The sequence below is a fragment of the Rutilus rutilus genome, assembly GCF_951802725.1.
Source record: "Rutilus rutilus genome assembly, chromosome: 7".
NCBI lineage: Eukaryota > Metazoa > Chordata > Actinopteri > Cypriniformes > Leuciscidae > Rutilus > Rutilus rutilus.
In genome coordinates, this window is record NC_140221.1 from 25,724,606 (window position 1) to 25,741,209 (window position 16,604).

At 36.0% G+C, this 16,604-nt stretch overlaps 2 protein-coding genes across 3 annotated transcripts; both read right to left on the bottom strand.

The window, feature by feature from the left end:
- Positions 1-247: 247 nt before the first annotated feature.
- Positions 248-8,915, bottom strand: capns1a (calpain, small subunit 1 a). 2 transcript variants are annotated; one of them, XM_084413381.1, is made up of 11 exons: positions 8,733-8,915; positions 7,943-8,017; positions 6,372-6,408; positions 4,726-4,818; positions 4,583-4,640; positions 4,435-4,499; positions 3,260-3,328; positions 2,931-3,009; positions 2,194-2,310; positions 885-943; positions 248-755 (listed from the first exon to the last, which is right to left on the bottom strand). In XM_084413381.1, the coding sequence occupies exons 2-11, from the start codon at positions 7,987-7,989 to the stop codon at positions 729-731; spliced, it is 651 nt and encodes a 216-aa protein (XP_084269507.1). In that variant the 5' UTR covers positions 7,990-8,017; positions 8,733-8,915; the 3' UTR covers positions 248-728. The 2 variants fall into 2 exon arrangements, with proteins under 2 accessions (XP_084269507.1, XP_084269508.1); XM_084413382.1 differs by having other exon boundaries at positions 7,943-8,013; positions 8,733-8,798.
- Positions 8,916-9,043: 128 nt separating this feature from the next.
- On the bottom strand, positions 9,044-12,960 carry alkbh6 (alkB homolog 6). Its single transcript, XM_084413380.1, has 6 exons — positions 12,642-12,960; positions 12,479-12,547; positions 12,317-12,377; positions 9,911-10,062; positions 9,725-9,823; positions 9,044-9,642 (listed from the first exon to the last, which is right to left on the bottom strand). The coding sequence occupies exons 1-6, from the start codon at positions 12,693-12,695 to the stop codon at positions 9,373-9,375; spliced, it is 705 nt and encodes a 234-aa protein (XP_084269506.1). The 5' UTR covers positions 12,696-12,960; the 3' UTR covers positions 9,044-9,372.
- Positions 12,961-16,604: the final 3,644 nt, after the last annotated feature.

Genomic DNA, 16,604 nt, shown 5'->3' on the forward strand with positions numbered 1-16,604 from the left:
TATCAGTGGCGCTGGTGCTCACCTAACAGGTCCAGCACACACGCTTTAGCTAACGCTGACGGCAATGTCCTCCTATTAGCTAACATTTTCGCGTTTTTATTAATACGTTCATGCTTTATTTATAGTAATTGGAGTTAACATGCTAGATTGATATATAATATATATAGAAACATGGAAAATATTACTGCATCAAGTCATACATCAATGATGATGGTATTAATCAAACAAACTGATGAAGAAAACAAAGTTTATCACTATATTTTTTTATTCAATATAAAATTGTATTTGACACCAGATTTTCATGATAAATTCGTGGCACTATTTTTATCCCTTGCATCCTCCATTGGCTTCATGCAAAATTGGCTCCAACTGACAACATCAATATGTAAAACAGTTTTGCATATTTGTGGCTGAACCTAAACCCTTCACATAATGGCATATTTGTTCATTTTGACACATTTCTTATAATTTTCTTTCTTTGGTTAGTTTTCTGTTGAACAATGCTACTAATGGACTAAATGACAAAGTAATAAAAATAAAAAAACATACAGAGAAAGAGAATGGCATAGTTGATTAACACTCATAACCCCAGAGGTTGAAAAGCTCCATGCTGGCATTTCACTAGAATTAGTGCTATAGTGTGTGAAAAACAAGAGAGGGAGCTGTGTAAAGCATAAAGTCATTATTGCATATAACTGATTTGACGTCATCGCAGACCTTCACATCACTCAGGAGTACATTGTCAGCTGCAGCCACTGTGAACAGACAGAATTTAATTTATAATTATATATTACAGAACCTTTTATACCCAGTCAATTTGATACTATTTTTAAGAGAATGTAACTTTGTGTCATTAAGTTGTAAAGATATCAACATTTTCTTACCTCCTGAATATTGACCTTGATTGTGCCATCATTGTCTTTGTCAAGAGTCTTGAAGGCACCTGAAGTCAACAAAAAAACACAGATCTTTAGACTTCTTTAACACTTTATTAAATAAAGAATCATTTAATTTATTCTGTATGAAATTACTGACACATAGCTAAAAGGAGTTGTATAATTTAAAAAAATACGCGAACACTGTAACTTTTAGATACAGAGTCAAAAACGACTATTTACTAAGTCAGCTAAAAAATCTTATTTCGAACTTGTTTGCTCTGAGACATCATACATTATAGAACATGATCTTAATATATATACTGAAGGAATTAACAAAATGGCTGAATTTTCCAATAGCCTACAGGGGGAGCAACAAGTAACCAAACTGAGTAAATTTGATAAAAATACCTTTACTCCCTCAACAGCTGCTCATATAGATTGCATGACATGGACTGATTAACAATGTTTTCTTTCTTTATTGCAGACATCCCACCTTGCAAAAAACTCATTTCCGGAAGGTAGTGCATATGACTGCGTAAAAATAAATAATATTCACATATTCACGTGTTACGGGTTAATAAGAGATTTCAATAAAATCAAAATTTGAAACGCATCAAATTTTCACTGGTCAAAACACCAGGTGTCACCGATAATGCGTCTTGGCTGACCACTTGTGATCGGATTACCAAAAAACGCATCTTAATACTGGGTTGAAACAGGGCTTCTCTCTCGCTTGCTCAGTCTCTGGGATATTGTGAATAATCTGCGGGCGTCAGGGAGCCACTATCAAAATGCTGGGAGACTTCTGGAACTTCGCGGAGAGGTGGGATGTCTTTTATTGTGCTGATATTTTCCAGTAGCCTTCAGGTTACACACCACACTCATGTTTTGATATTTGCTTTTGCTAGTCAGAGACATGTGGTATTGGGGGTAGGGTGAATTCTTATTATAGAGAGCATTTTATTGGACAAACATTTGTAGTGCCTGTGTCTGCAAGCTGAGTCATCATCCAACTCAAGCAGTACACTAACACATGGCTTCAAAGCAGACATGGACCAAAGGACACAAAATAAAAGTAAGAACTTGCCTTGTAGCTGTCATTTTATTTAAAGACTACTAAACAAGCCATCTTTCAAAATAGGGAAAATAAGATCAAGTCAGTGTTCACATTTCCAGACCATGTTACTCCTTTGTTTCCTCGTCATTTCCTGTACTCTACTCTGTGTACACCTAGAGCTATTACACACTAAGAAAGAAACCATTTCACTCAGCTAAAACTATTTAAAAAGTATTTTTTCCTTTATCATCAACTTACGGCACATGGCATCAAGTCTCACAAGGCAGCCGATGTAATTGTCAAAATCCATGTTTCCACTCTCATCGCTATACCTGCGAATAAGCATCTGAAAGAGTTGCTCATTCAATGGGAAACCTGATGGAGGCACAAGAGATGGATTATACAGAGGATGAACATACAGTTCAAATGTGATCAGCACAATGCATATATATTAAAGGACAAGTTTGCCATTTTTTAACCAGCTTTGTATTGTTTCGTTAGTATATGAAGTGTACTCCTCCATGTTACTAGCAACCTAATCTCCTGGTTTATTTGAAAGAAAAAGCAAACTTCTGACAGCTCCAGGGCTACTGTTAAAACTACAGATTGTACTTCCACATTTTGTATGGCTGCTCACGGATGGTCAGATCGAACCCAGTGCATTATGGGTGTTGAAGTTTCTTTTTGGCAAAAGGGAATACCACAGCCCTATTCTCTGTTTTCTATAGTCATGTAGCACCAGTTTTTTTCTACTGTATGGACAGCAAAGTTTTTATTAAAAACCCATATTGTCAGTGGTGAATTACCCCTTTAACATCACTGAAAACAGAGCTATTGTGCCAGCCTTGTTTAGGGACCAGTTCCCACTGGACTGGAAATAGCACAGGACTAATATTGGCCAAGATCATTTTTCACCAACCAATTCCAATCAGTCTTATAATCAATACAACGTACATCCATTAATTGGATGATGTAAATCCACAATGGGTGTTTACCTGCAGCTTTGAAGGCACCTGGAAGCTCATCTGCTCCAATAGTTCCTGAGCGATCCCTGTCATAAACCTTATAGACTGCCTATAAAACAAACAGTAGCTTAGTTATGTTAACTTCGTTCTCTTGTTTTTTTGTTAACGGTCTCAGTGTTTTACTCTTAATGCAGAGTTCCATTTTCTGTACATTCATAAGAAAACATGTAAATTCAAATCAGCAATATGAATAGATCAAACACAACAACATACAAATACACAGCGTAGTTAAATCAAATCTCTAGTTTAAAATCACAAAGCCAAATCTTCAAGCTGCTGTTGTTACATTCTCTACTCACCTGCCATTTCTTGATGTTGTTCCAGAGGTGTTTAAACTCATGGAAGCCCAATTTACCTGTGCTGTCACTCTGGAGCACAATGTCAAGATCAAACACCATAAAAAATCTGAACATCAGACTCAAAAGATAAAAAAAAATAATAATAATAATAATAAAAAAAAATTGGTATTGGTTGTCGAGCCAAAAGTCTCGTGGCAGCACACAAACATGTAGTAAGATTGTACTTCAGTCGACTTTTGTTTTGGCGGCACAGCTGACTTTTATTTTGACAGTGCTGAGAACGCCAGAGCCTGAGCACACAGCACTCCTATTCTAGATTAGTTTATGATCTGTTTAACAGTCATGTCTAATACGTTATTAGATACTGTTATAAAAAGAAAGTATATGAAAGTATATGAAAAAGTATTAGTGTTTGCCATGTGGTTGATGTCCAGTGTCGCTAGCTGAGCAGAAGTAGCCTACATAATCATGTTTTGCTTGGTCGAAAGTTGCGTTGGATTTTCTCCTTAGCGTAAAGGTTAAGAGGTCCATCTATCACTGTTTTCCATGTTTGTAGAGTTAGTTTGTGGGGTAAATATATAGGTTTATAATCTGTGTGAGTACACAACGTTTTTAAAAATGGCGGGTGCTGGTGTTTGGTGTGTTATTGCCGATTAGCGTACGCTTACGTCACTGGTAATTCCTATTGTGCTGGGTTAGACTCTACTCTGAAAGTAGGACCTAATTTAGCTCCCCCAAAAGGAGTTCCTAGAACTAAAATCATTCCTAGTTCCTGCGGTGCGAACACGCCAAAAAGCATGTTCTTTGCTTCCTGTCTACTCTATACTACCCTATCGCAATAAAGGCAAAACATTTATTGTATTGATTGATATTAGATATATATTTGTTAATTGGTAATCTTCACATTTATATTACCTTTGATATCATCTAACAACCATTCAATCAAAATGAATATCTATCTTTCACACTGTACATTATAATGTTGTGATGCCTAAATTCTCTTGTACCATCTAAAATAATTGACTTTGTTTTATTTTTAGTCAAGACAAAATTGTATATCCATTTACAGCTAATAAAATAATTATCGTCCCGTCAGTATCAGCCAGAATTATTGTAATAGATTTTTCACTAAAATCAGCAAAAAGCAATTGTTCAGATCAAACAAGGAAGGATACATCCATGACAGCCACCATACTTCTACATGACTCGATGGTAAAGCCATCTGTCTTCAGATCACCATCTGCAATAACATACAGGGCAGAGGGAATCAGCATTACACAGCAGCAAACATCAGACACACACATACCCCCACGCACCACTCACGTTTGGAGATGATTCTGTTGAGGATGTTCATCAGTTCATTGGGGCTTACTTCCATGTCCTGAAACAAAAGGAAATGTTTACAAAAGCCAGCGTTTATTGTACGTTTCGGTGTATATATTAATATTTGTTTGTGTAATACTAACATCGCCAGCGAGCTGCTGGAACACTTTACGGAACTGCTTCTCTTCCTCTGACTCGTTGACCTCAGCATAAGCCAGCGGTCTGCGGGGCGGGGGCTGCGGAAGGATCTCAATACTATCAGCATCTCCAATGCAAATATGCCTTAAAATTGCTAAAATATTTTAAAATGACTAATATATTACTCTAGAATGGTCCTAATATAGAACTCTCCATCATTCATGTTTTAACTAAGCTACCAGATACACACTGTACAGTGTCTTTTATGATACAGATAATACTTTGATACATTTTTAGCAGTTGGATTTATTTACTAAAACATAAAAAATCATTTAACAAAGAATAAATCATATTGGATATAGCTCTTCAAAAGTCTAAAAGGTTTTTCTAGCCCAGTTTTTCAGGAAGCAACGTAAATAGGTGACACCATAATCTTTTGGGAAATTGATAAATGAATAAATTAAGAAGATCAACAGAGAATTAAGCACCATTAAATCAAATTATGAATACATAAATGTAGCAATTACTAATTTAGTTATAACTATATAAATTAACTAAAATATTATTATTACTAGGGCTGTAATCTCCCAGTCAATCAGTCGATTATTGGTCGATACGTTCTGGCTCGACCGCACTAATTGCTAATGGGGGTGTTTTCAGAGCACCCCTGTTTCACAGGTAACAGTGTCTTCAGAACACCCCCCTTGTTTTCACTTCTTTTGGATTAGCCCAACCCACTGGAGAAGAGAGACAGATTGAAGAAAGTAGGCTACTAGAAGGTTTGCTGAATATTATTACTTGATCTGGTTTTTTTAAATAAATATTCTTTTTTTTATTAAAGTGGACGTGCCTTTTGTGTTTAAGAGTAAAAGCTTTAAGTTAATAGTCTATTCGTGTCTCAGCCGCGAAGCTGAGCTCCTATGTTCATACTGCAAATAGCCTACTATTTTTTTATGTTTATAATTCATTTAGGCGGAGTACAGCGTACAGCGCACAGTGCGCAGCTAATTAATTTAACAGTTTTTTTTTCCTAACGTCATTTTTAGTCGAAAATTTCAGGACTTCAGTCGACCAAGATTTTCTTTGGTTGATTACAGGCCCAATTAATACTAATAAACAATTCAAACAAACAATAGCTATTATTAATATGTGATTCCAAAGTGATTGACAAATGCATTTTCTCAATTTGTCTATTGCCCTATAATCTGTTCCTCGACAAAACATTACTTTTTTTAATCATTATTGTCCGTAATTGCCAAACTGAATATACCTAATATTAATATATGTATTTATATGTACTTTAAATGATTTATCTACATTTCTATTAACCGATCAATTTTTTTATCGATTTGTTTTTTCAAATAATTCATCAATTACTTAGTTAATTCATTTATTAATTACCCAAATGATTGAGTGCTACAATTGAGCCCCAAATATATTATTGCTTTCCATTCATAATTCACTTTTCAAAGAGTTCTGTAGAAATAATACAGATATTTTTATTATTATTGAGTGTACACATCAAAAATAAGGGCACTGCACTACACAACACTGCAGGATTCTTTCTATTGGCTCTTTTTTTTAAACAGATCAGAGATGACTGACAACAACCATCAGAGACACTCTCACACTGAGAGCTCCTGTTACTCACAGGGTCAGAAGGCACAAACTGGCCGGGGTCGATGTTGCTGTGGAAACAGGATGAGAAGGCATAATTATGATTTCTAATCAACTACACATTCACAAGAAGTCACAGTTGTATAAGTACACTTTGGTACAGTATTTCCATCTTATTAATAAACAAATATTACTACCACGACGGCAGTACTACTGATCCAAATAAAAAAAAAAAAAAATTAAATAGTGGATGCAGAACAGTCTGTTTATTGAACATATATTACCGCAAAGTTACAAGACTGTGTCCTTATAGTTTATAAAGGAATGAACTACAATCCCACAAAGCACTTAAATGAATTAAAATGGCAGTCAATTTGAATCATTTGATTTATAGTCATTAGATAAAAGTTAAACAATAACATATTTTAAGAAGTATAACAGAAACAGTAATTTAGCCTCTCTTCCATTCTTTAATGTTTTAGACAGAAGAGGATGAAAAAACAGTAGATGTAACATCATCAACCCATGTGTGGTTTAGAGCAGAGCTGCACGATATATCGAATATTTGATATTGTGATTTTCAGAGTGAGGTACCTCATGTATTTCTCAATTTTTTGTTTTTCATGTTTTTTGTTATTATTTTGTTTAATATATTTAATAATCACAATAAAATCATAATTATTATTTTATTGTCATATTGAAATGGTCAAAAACTGAATGTGGCCTATAATATTCACGTAGAAAGATAAAAAAATAAAAAACTCTGTTCACGGTTTGAGTTGGTTCTTGTAAACCCAAGTACGACCCCCCAAGTTATCAAGTTTTTCGATCCGCCCTCAAAAGGAATTTTCAGCTCCTTTTTAAAATTATTTTTCTTTTACATGCAGATGCATGTGAGCTGCTCTTGTCATTGCAATTGGTATCTGTGGCCCATCTTATCTGGCATTGTAGCTTTGTGAAAGGGCTGTGGAGGAATGTGTCTGTTTATTGTTGATCAAACTCGTCCAGATTTTGTTTTTTGAAAATGTAATGTTTGGTTATTTAAAGCAGTGTTTCTCTTCAGCCACCTACCAGAATGTTTTAGGTGTCTCACTAATTTAAACACCTGATTCAGCAAATCAGCTTCTCAGTGTGCTGAACAGGAAGACATCTAAGCGGTTGTGTTCATATCTGCAGAAAACTGTACCGGAGTACATAGGAACCGAACTCTGGCGTGCACAAGAAGTGCTAGTGTAAAAAGCACCCTAAAACATTCTGGGAGGTGGGTCCCGAGGACTGGAGTTGAGAAACACTGTGTTAAAGTATGATAACAGTGTTAAAAATCAGGGGTATTTAATTTTGAGTTCAATTTTACATGCATAAATGTAAACTTTCCAACAAAATACCAATTTTCTCTCTACAGGTACATGTGTTTCAAAGCACTAATAGGAAAGCTATAAATATTAGCTTGGTCTCTTTTTAAGATCATGTATAATACCATAGGTGTGTTTTTATTTGTAGGATTTATTTATTTTTTCCTGTCTTTGTTATCTGAAGCATAATAATAATAAAGTGAGATTCCATACGGATGAAAGAGAGAAGGTTTGTGGTGAAATATTGCCTCACCTGACCACATCAATAATGCCTCCAAGGAATTTCTTGGCTAGGAACATCTTGTGGCACAAATGGTTCACTCACTTCCTGAGAGGAAGAAGAGAGCAAGAATAACGTCTCTGAATTGTTATACATACATTAGTAAAGTCAATAACAGAACCACACCAAACTTAAATACATTGGTATACACACATTATGCATAGCAACACAAATTACATTAAAAAGCACGTTTGTTGAAAGGCTTCCCTGAAATATGAGCTCACAGGGGGTTTGTGACTGTCAATCACACAATGTTAAAACAACTGCGGACACACCTACTACAAGTATGTCCCCATCCATCCACCACCCACACTAATTAAACCGCAAGAGCGAAAAAAACTCACACGTAACAAGCGAAGTATGTATAAAACGACGTTTGAATAGAGTTTAGATGCAATTCAGGGGCGTTTTCATCTTGGCAAATCGCATGAAATTCGGACGATAGGTTTGTTTTCTGACTGTGTTTTTTTCGTCAGCAGAAAAACTTCTCCTGGTAACAGTATTTGTTAGTCCTCTTTTAAAAAAATACGGCTTGGCAATAAAATAATAAATCAAGCATGAGTGTGTTTTTAGATGCTCAACCAAATTTGGAAGCGAGTAAAACATGCTAGCACGCTAAACAAGCTAACGTTACCTTGCATGTATCCGCATTAATCAAGTAAAACCCGCAAATGACTTAGCAGCTACATTTACTGAGCAACATTTTTGCAAGTAAACGTGTATTTGTAATTAGCTGTTAAGCGCGTAGAAAGAATACACTCACCAGAAAAGAGAGAATGGGGTAAATGTAAACTGTCGCCTGTCACACGGCAGTACAGTTCGCATCTGACAGGATACGCGGATTCTAAAACAAGTTACGCAAACAGCGTAAATGTCAGCGTGAAAACCAGTCTATGGTGAAAACACAACCCACATTCCAAAAGAGCGAAACGCAAAAATCGTAGAGAAAGACCATCCCATATTTCCCAGAATTTAAGGAGGGGAAGGCGCGACACTTGAGCGACTAGTTCTAGTTTGCAGGTCAGACCGGTACAGGATCATACAAAGAGAGTTAAAACACTACAACAGTCAGAAAATACAGCAATACACTTAATTTATTTAGTTGTAAAATAGCCATTTGTTTATCTTTTCACTGAAAATGGTCAATGTAGATGTGTTTGTACAAGATTAGACAACCCTGTAGACCTTTCAGGCTTCAGAGGACAAATATTTCAAAGGCTGCTGCATAAATGGCACCCCTACAGTAAGATATCCTTAAAGACACTACTAATGCTTTGCATGGATAATAATATATTGTAAGTTGTAGCCACTTTTGTGTATTGCATTTACACACTTTGCTTTAAGGGTGTAAACATGAATAACCTGTTTGTCTAGTTCAAAGTTCAGTCAAGTCTTTGTATGTGTTACTTCTTGCCAAGCAACAGATTGGCCCGGACGACTTTGGGAACGTGGCGGATGGTAAGGGAGACTCTGGTGCTTCGGGGCAGGGTGTTGCCCACGTGAGCACCCGTTGATGAGAGATTTACAACATGTTCTGACAAAATATCCTCAGAAACTCCTTGAATACCGTGCAGATAACACTTGTACATATCATCCTGGAGAATCAGCAGACTTTTTCGTTGTACCAACAGCGATAGTATGTAGCGGCTTTTTTCTGTTTGAGGAACTTCAGACTGCAGGGAGAGGAGGACACCATTAAGAGACTGCTGTTTGATAGTTAGATGAGATTGTTTGTGTGAGTCTGTCTGCTGCTACCTGAGTCTCACAAACAGGCTTGTAGAAATCTAGAACCGTATGAGAACCTAGACTGATAGTTGTTACTGTGGGGTGATACAGTGGTCCATCCACATGAGGCTGAGGGAGAGAAGGTTGAAATGAAAAAGGGTGGGTTAAAAATGATAACTACAGGAAATTAAAAAGAAATCCACTCACTCTCCTTACCATAATTCCCTCCCCAGGCTTGTATTCATTTACAAGCACATGATTAGCTGCCTTTCCAGCAAAAGCTCCAAGAGCAGATATTTTCTCTGTGTACTTTAGCAGCCAATCAGGGAGCTTCTCAGTGAGCATTCCTTTGGGATTTGGCAATCCACCTGTAAAAGAAAGAAAAAATTATTTCAATGATGAAAGAAAATACATAATTTTTTTTTTTTTATGTCATCAAACAGAAATAAGATAAAGTATATCTGACTATAGTGATTAACCCTATGAAGTCTATTGTACAGTTGTGTCGACCTTTATTTATTGCAATATTGAGGTGTTGTTTTATTTTGATTTTAGAAAATAAACATGTGATAGCTTTACTCACAAATCATCAGTTTCTTGTTTTTCACTGGCAAGTCAAGTCAAGTGCATATTTATTGTCATTCCTCTATATAACAGGTATACATTGGAACGAGATGGCATTTCTTCAGGACCATGGTGCAACATGGAACATTTTACAAGACTACATAAGTGTGTATATATACAGTGCAATGCATAAGTGAATACACCCATGCTAAAGTTGACTAAAAAGAGGAATAAAAAATCATATTTTGGAAATTGAACTTAATGCCTTAATTAAAAAAATTAGGAAAAATCCAACCTTTAAGGACACCAATTTTCTTTGTGAATGAATAATGTATCGTAAATAAATAAATGTTCTTCCTTAAAATACATGGTGCATAAGTGAGTACACCCCTATGTTAAATTCCCATAGAGGCAGGCAGATTTTTATTTTTAAGTATTTTTTTTATATATTTTTTTAGGATACTATGCATCCTGATAAAGTTCCCTTGGCCTTTGGAATTAAAATAGCCCCACATCATCACATAGCCTTCACCATACCTAGAGATTGGCATGGTTTTATTTCAGTTAGCCTAAAAGCTAGTTTGATTTGCATTGAGAGATGATCTTATGGAAAGTACCCCATGCCAATCTCTAGGTATGGTGAAGGCTATGTGATGATGTGGGGCTATTTTAATTCCAAAGGCCAAGGGAACTTTATCAGGATGCATAGTATCCTACATTTTTTAAAAAAAAAATACTTAAAAATAAAAATCTGCCTGCCTCTATGGGAATTTAACATAGGGGTGTACTAACTTATGCACCATGTATTTTAAGGAAGAACATTTATTTATTTACGATACATTATTCATTCACAAAGAAAATTGGTGTCCTTAAAGGTTGGATTTTTCCTAATTTTTTTAATTAAGGCATTAAGTTCAATTTCCAAAATATGATTTTTTATTCCTCTTTTTAGTCAACTTTAGCATGGGTGTATTCACTTATGCATTGCACTGTATATATAGGCTCCTTCACGCCTCAGACCAAAGAGAGAGAGAAGCGCATGTGACCGCCGGACACCACCCCCCCCTTACCTGGACCCATCCCATCTCTTCACTACCCATCCTTCACGATTCCCTGGCACAACAAGGACACCAGTCGTATTGTCATTTTTTTTTTGTAAGGTATCTGTAAATTTACTCAAATATGGTACATCATTTACTCTTTAAACCTCTACTATTGTATCATATATTTTAATACATTAATTTTTAAGGTCTCTAAATTATTAACACGATTGAAGCTTTGCTGAAAATCCTGTTGCGCATAACATACTACATGTCTTTTGCCCTCTGATTGATAGTTCATACTACTTTTTTATAAAGTAGAAGGCCTTTTAGTATAATTCTTAAAATGGCCACCTTCTGGTCATGATACATGTCTTTTTGCTGTGAAATCTGTAATGATGAGTAAACGTAAGAATAACTTTTACATTGTTAGCAATATTTCAAAGTGAAAATTTACTGGACTGAAGCAACTTGTTTACTTGAGTATCCATACATTATGTTTTAGAAAAATGTTCAAATATTATCAAATATGATACTACAGGTTTGAGGAATGTTTGTTTGTACATCTCAATCATCATCGTATTGTATTCCCTTATAGGTTTGTCCCCCACATTTTTAACTACAGAGCTTTGATAATAAAAATACGCATTTAAATATCATCTTACTAAGACATATTATTGGGAGATATATAGTAAGTGACAACTGATATGAATATGCATTTTATGTAGTAGTCTGCTATTCTGCTGTAAAAATCTCATTGATTTACAATTTTATCTTAGTTTTTGGACATATAAATAACATCTGTGCCAAATTGCATAGTTTGGGCCTCTGAAAAAAATTTACTCCATATTATCTCTATATCATACTATATAAGGGTCAAAAACACCTGATGTATCAAATATGATACAAATCTTTAAACACATAAGCACTTAAAAAAACAAATGAATCTACAGGTTCAATAATAAACTGTTCCATTAAAAAGTGCGTATGTATCATGTGTCAAACAGCCTGTACTGACCCCAGTTCTGTAGCCTCCTCCCTGACAACTGTGTCCACTTGGGCTTGGGAGCTCTGTATACCTTACAAAAGAGACACAGGCCAGAGTGTAAACTACTGATGACATGTTACGTAGGTGTAGAAAGAAGGATTGCAGGCAGTCCAAACCATTTAAAAGTCCTACCTGCTGCAACAGATACTCCTCCTCAGTCTCCGTTATAAAATTTGGAATATAATAAATAGTTGGAGGAGCCTAAGTATTAACATAGAGTAAAAAAAAGAAGAAGTAAAAAACAATAATATGCGTTCAATCAAACATTACATTCATGACAAACCTCAACGCTTACCTCTTTCACAATGAATTTTTCCAGGTCAGTAGCAATGTTACATGGATTTGCCATCGTTCTTGTGAATATTTAACCATCGCAGATTTATTGGCAATGCAAGCAAATGACTGTCATTCCACGAGTATCTAAACAAACGTTCTTCAAAAGCAACTACGTCTAAACATAAGATGACAAACATAAAAAAAAAAAACGTCATTAATGTTTACAGTGGCATCTAAGTTTTAAATCACTGAACTGTTGCTGAATGAGCAGGATGTGTTTGGTATGAAGTTTCCTCGCGTACTGTCGTGACTAAAACACGACTTCACCGTCGCCGTCTGGAGGTTCGGAGCGGTACTGCGCATTCAGAGGAGGGCGCTGTGACCATTGAGATGAATCGCCAAGAATGTACGCATAAAGCATAAATCTTCTTAATAGAAGACCATGATATTTTAGTGAAAGAAGTACACGAACGCTTCCAAGACACTAAAGACAATACATATATATATGTATTTACAAAAACAAATTAATAAATTAATAAAATTAGATGGCCAGAGATGTTTTGCTTGTAAGCAAAGTGATAAAAGGATCATGAAACACTTGCATTTGTGTTAGTAACTATAGGGACTACCTTTCTCCCCCATTCCAGCTGAAATACCCCCCTCCTTCTCTATCGCCTTTTTTCCTCTCTTTTTCTCCCAACTCCCAATTTGAGCCTGCAGCGCTGCAGCTCCGGTTTCCATGGCAACGGCAGAGCAAGAGCCACATCTTGAATCAGCCATGGTTTCCTTCATTAATAGTTATTGATCAGGTGTGATAATGCTAACAATATCAACTCCAGGAGCACAGCGCGGACTGCATAAGCCTTCATCACTCTTGACCACTGCAAGCAGAGAGAGGAACAGACCAGCATGTAAATGGGCAAACCGGCCACTGCAGTGTGTGCTGCATAAACTGAGCGAGACCAACAACTGTGAAACACATCATAAAAATCTGAAGCATAATAAACATCATGTACTTTAACCAAAGTCCTTAGTGAGTGCATTATAGAAATGCTTACAGTACACGACTGTTCTGATGTTATGACCCATTATGATTTGAGTGTTGTAACGTGTATTTACCTGGTTGTAGTATTGCGGTTTTTGGGGAGTTTGGGTTGCCAGGGTTACGCAGAAATAGTGATGAATTCGTGACAGGAATACGCCTGTGTTCTTCTGACACACTCTCCTCAAAGCCACGCTCCACACAAAGTTGTCGCCTTGACAACATGATTTAATGATGAGATCCTCCCCTATACAACTATCTTTGAAAAACAGACACATCTATAGGAGAAAGCAGCAAAGCACAGTAATCTCACAGATTATATATCCTTCTCCTATGATCAGACGAGACACTGTTCTGCCATTTGAAACGGGGAAGGCTCGATTGTATTGCTCACATTTTTCCACAACGGTGTGTTTTCATGCAATTCTGATGTCCTTGAATGTCAATTAAGGTGACAGAGCATTACATTTGTTTAAATAAGTTGCATTTACAGCTGAGCTCTCCAGATGAAACTGAACTGCTAATGGCACTAATGTTATAAATCATTTATTTTCTATTATTATTGTGGTCTCATACACTGCGCTTTAGATGCCTATATAATCGATGTTCACAAATATTTAATAATGATGTTTTTGAGATTTGAAGATGCTGTAGGCCTACACTGTAAAAACAAAGTTGCTGTAAATTTTATTTTTTAAGTAGCCTACAATCAACTTAAGTACAATAAACTGACTTAAAAATGAGTTGAATCTGGTATAACTTATAACTCCAGTCACACAGAACGCTTTTCTCCATTCCAGTGCGCTACTTTTTCATTGCTTTTCTTTGTAAAAACGCGTTAAAATCATTTCAACTTTTTTTTCAAAGCAAAAACGCGTCCTGTGAAAGAGCCCTAATGCTGCACTGAGCTTTCCTGGGTTGCTGCTACAACGTACACGCTTGATATCCCAATGTGTCTAATGAAGTACTGATATAAAATAGTCAAGTCAAGTCAAGTCAAGTATATTTGTATAGCGCTTTTCACAATACAGATTGTATCAAAGCAGCTTCACAGTATTAAATTAAAATAATACAACAAGGTTTGTTTCTAGTGGAATTTATTGATTGATAAAATCAAATTAAATATCCCCAAAATATCCCCAACTGAGCAAGCCAAAGGCAACAGTGGCAAGGAACCGAAAAACTCCATCAAGTGACCTAATGGTGTCCTAAAACTCCATCAGGTGACCCAATGGAGAAAAAAAAACCTTGGGAGAACCCAGGCTCAGTCGGGGGCCAGTTCTCCTCTGGCGTTTATGAACTAGAGGCCGGATTGTAGTTTGAACTGTAAGATTAAATATATTATATGAATGCCTGGCTGAAGAGATGCGACTTTAATCTAGTTTTAAACTGGGAGAGCGAGTCTGAGCAACGAACAGTATCAGGAAGACTATTCCAGAGTTTTGGGGCTAAATGTGAAAATGCTCTCCCTCCTTTGGTGGTTCTGGATATCCTAGGTATGACCAAAAGCCTTGAATTTAGTGATCTTAAAGAGCCGTTAAAAAGCCGTTTAGGGCTTTATAAGTCAGTAGCAAAAACTTGTACTTAATACGGAACTTTATAGGTAACCAATGCAGTGATGATAGAATCGGTGTTATATGATCATATTTTCTTGATCTAGTAAGAACTCTAGCGGCGGCATTTTGGATAACTGTAGCTTGTTTATTGAGGATGCAGGACAACCAGCTAATAAAGCATTACAGTAATCTAGTCTCGAGGTCATGAATGCATGAACTAACTCTTCTGCATCAGAAACTGATAGCATGTTACGTAGCTTAGCAATGTTTCTAAGGTGGAAAAAGGCTGTTTTTGTAACATACGAAATATGATTTTCGAAAGACAGGTTGCAGTCGAGTATAACACCCAGGTCTTTTACTGTAGAGGATAAAGTAACAGGACATCCTACTATATTAAAGTTGTATTCCGGGAGGTTTTGTGGGTTTTTTGAACCGATAAGTAATACCTCTGTTTTGTCTGGATTTAATAAAAGAAAATTACGTGTCATCCAATCTTTTATATCTTTAACACACTCTGTCAATTTGGATAAATTAGCGTTTTCATCTGGCCGTGATGAAATATATATTTGAGTGTCATCCGCATAACAATGGAAACTAATTCCATGTTTTCTTATAATATTTCCAAGTGGCATCATATATACTGAGAATAACAGAGGGCCTAACACAGATCCCTGCGGCACTCCATATTTACTGGAGTTATGATCAATTTTTCTCCATTTAAATAGACAAAATGGTAGCGGTCAGATAAGTATGATTTGAACCAGCTTAATGCTTGTCCTTGAACACCAGTATAATTTTGTAGTCGATCTAAGAGTATTGTGTGATCTATAGTATCGAACGCAGCACTAAGATCAAGTAAAACTAGTATTGAGATACAGCCTTGGTCAGAAGCTAAAAGTAAATCATTTGTGATTTTAACGAGCGCAGTTTCAGTGCTATGGTGCGGTCTGAATCCAGACTGAAACTTCTCATAGATATCATGTATATGATATTAGTATGTATGTGATATACAATAGTATGTGACATGTTCAGTAATGACTGAGATGTGTAAGAAAAAATGTAAATGTTTTGTACTTTCAAAAATCATGTCTTATCTGCAATGCTGCCAATATTCTGGGCCCTCTGTATTTGTGTCTGTGTAAGCATAAAACATGGAATGCATGGAAAAGTGATCATCCCATATACCTTCAAAGGCTTTACCCATTAGAGCTTTCATTCAACACTTTTAATGCATCATTTATGCCGTTTGGAATGGCTGCAAGAGAGACTGATAAAGAGAGACATAAAAAGACTGACAGATGGTTGTGGAATCAACATAATCAAAAATCATCTTTACAAAAAGAAATACAAAATTCTTAACACAGATATGCAGAATGAGAAGAAT

Bases quoted from the DNA above. Each gene is read 5' to 3' on its own strand.
- alkbh6 (XM_084413380.1), bottom strand. From the start codon at position 12,695: ATGGCAAATCCATGTAACATTGCTACTGACCTGGAAAAATTCATTGTG. The intron at 12,378-12,478 runs GTAGGACTTTTA...CTCTTTTGTAAG, and splicing joins AGGAGTATCTGTTGCAGCAG to GTATACAGAGCTCCCAAGCC. The intron at 9,824-9,910 runs GTAAGGAGAGTG...TCTCTCCCTCAG, and splicing joins AGCCTGGGGAGGGAATTATG to CCTCATGTGGATGGACCACT.
- capns1a (XM_084413381.1), bottom strand. From the start codon at position 7,989: ATGTTCCTAGCCAAGAAATTCCTTGGAGGCATTATTGATGTGGTCAG. The intron at 4,500-4,582 runs GTGAGTGGTGCG...ATGTTATTGCAG, and splicing joins CAACAGAATCATCTCCAAAC to ATGGTGATCTGAAGACAGAT. The intron at 944-2,193 runs GTAAGTTGATGA...TGTTGACTTCAG, and splicing joins GAGACTTGATGCCATGTGCC to GTGCCTTCAAGACTCTTGAC.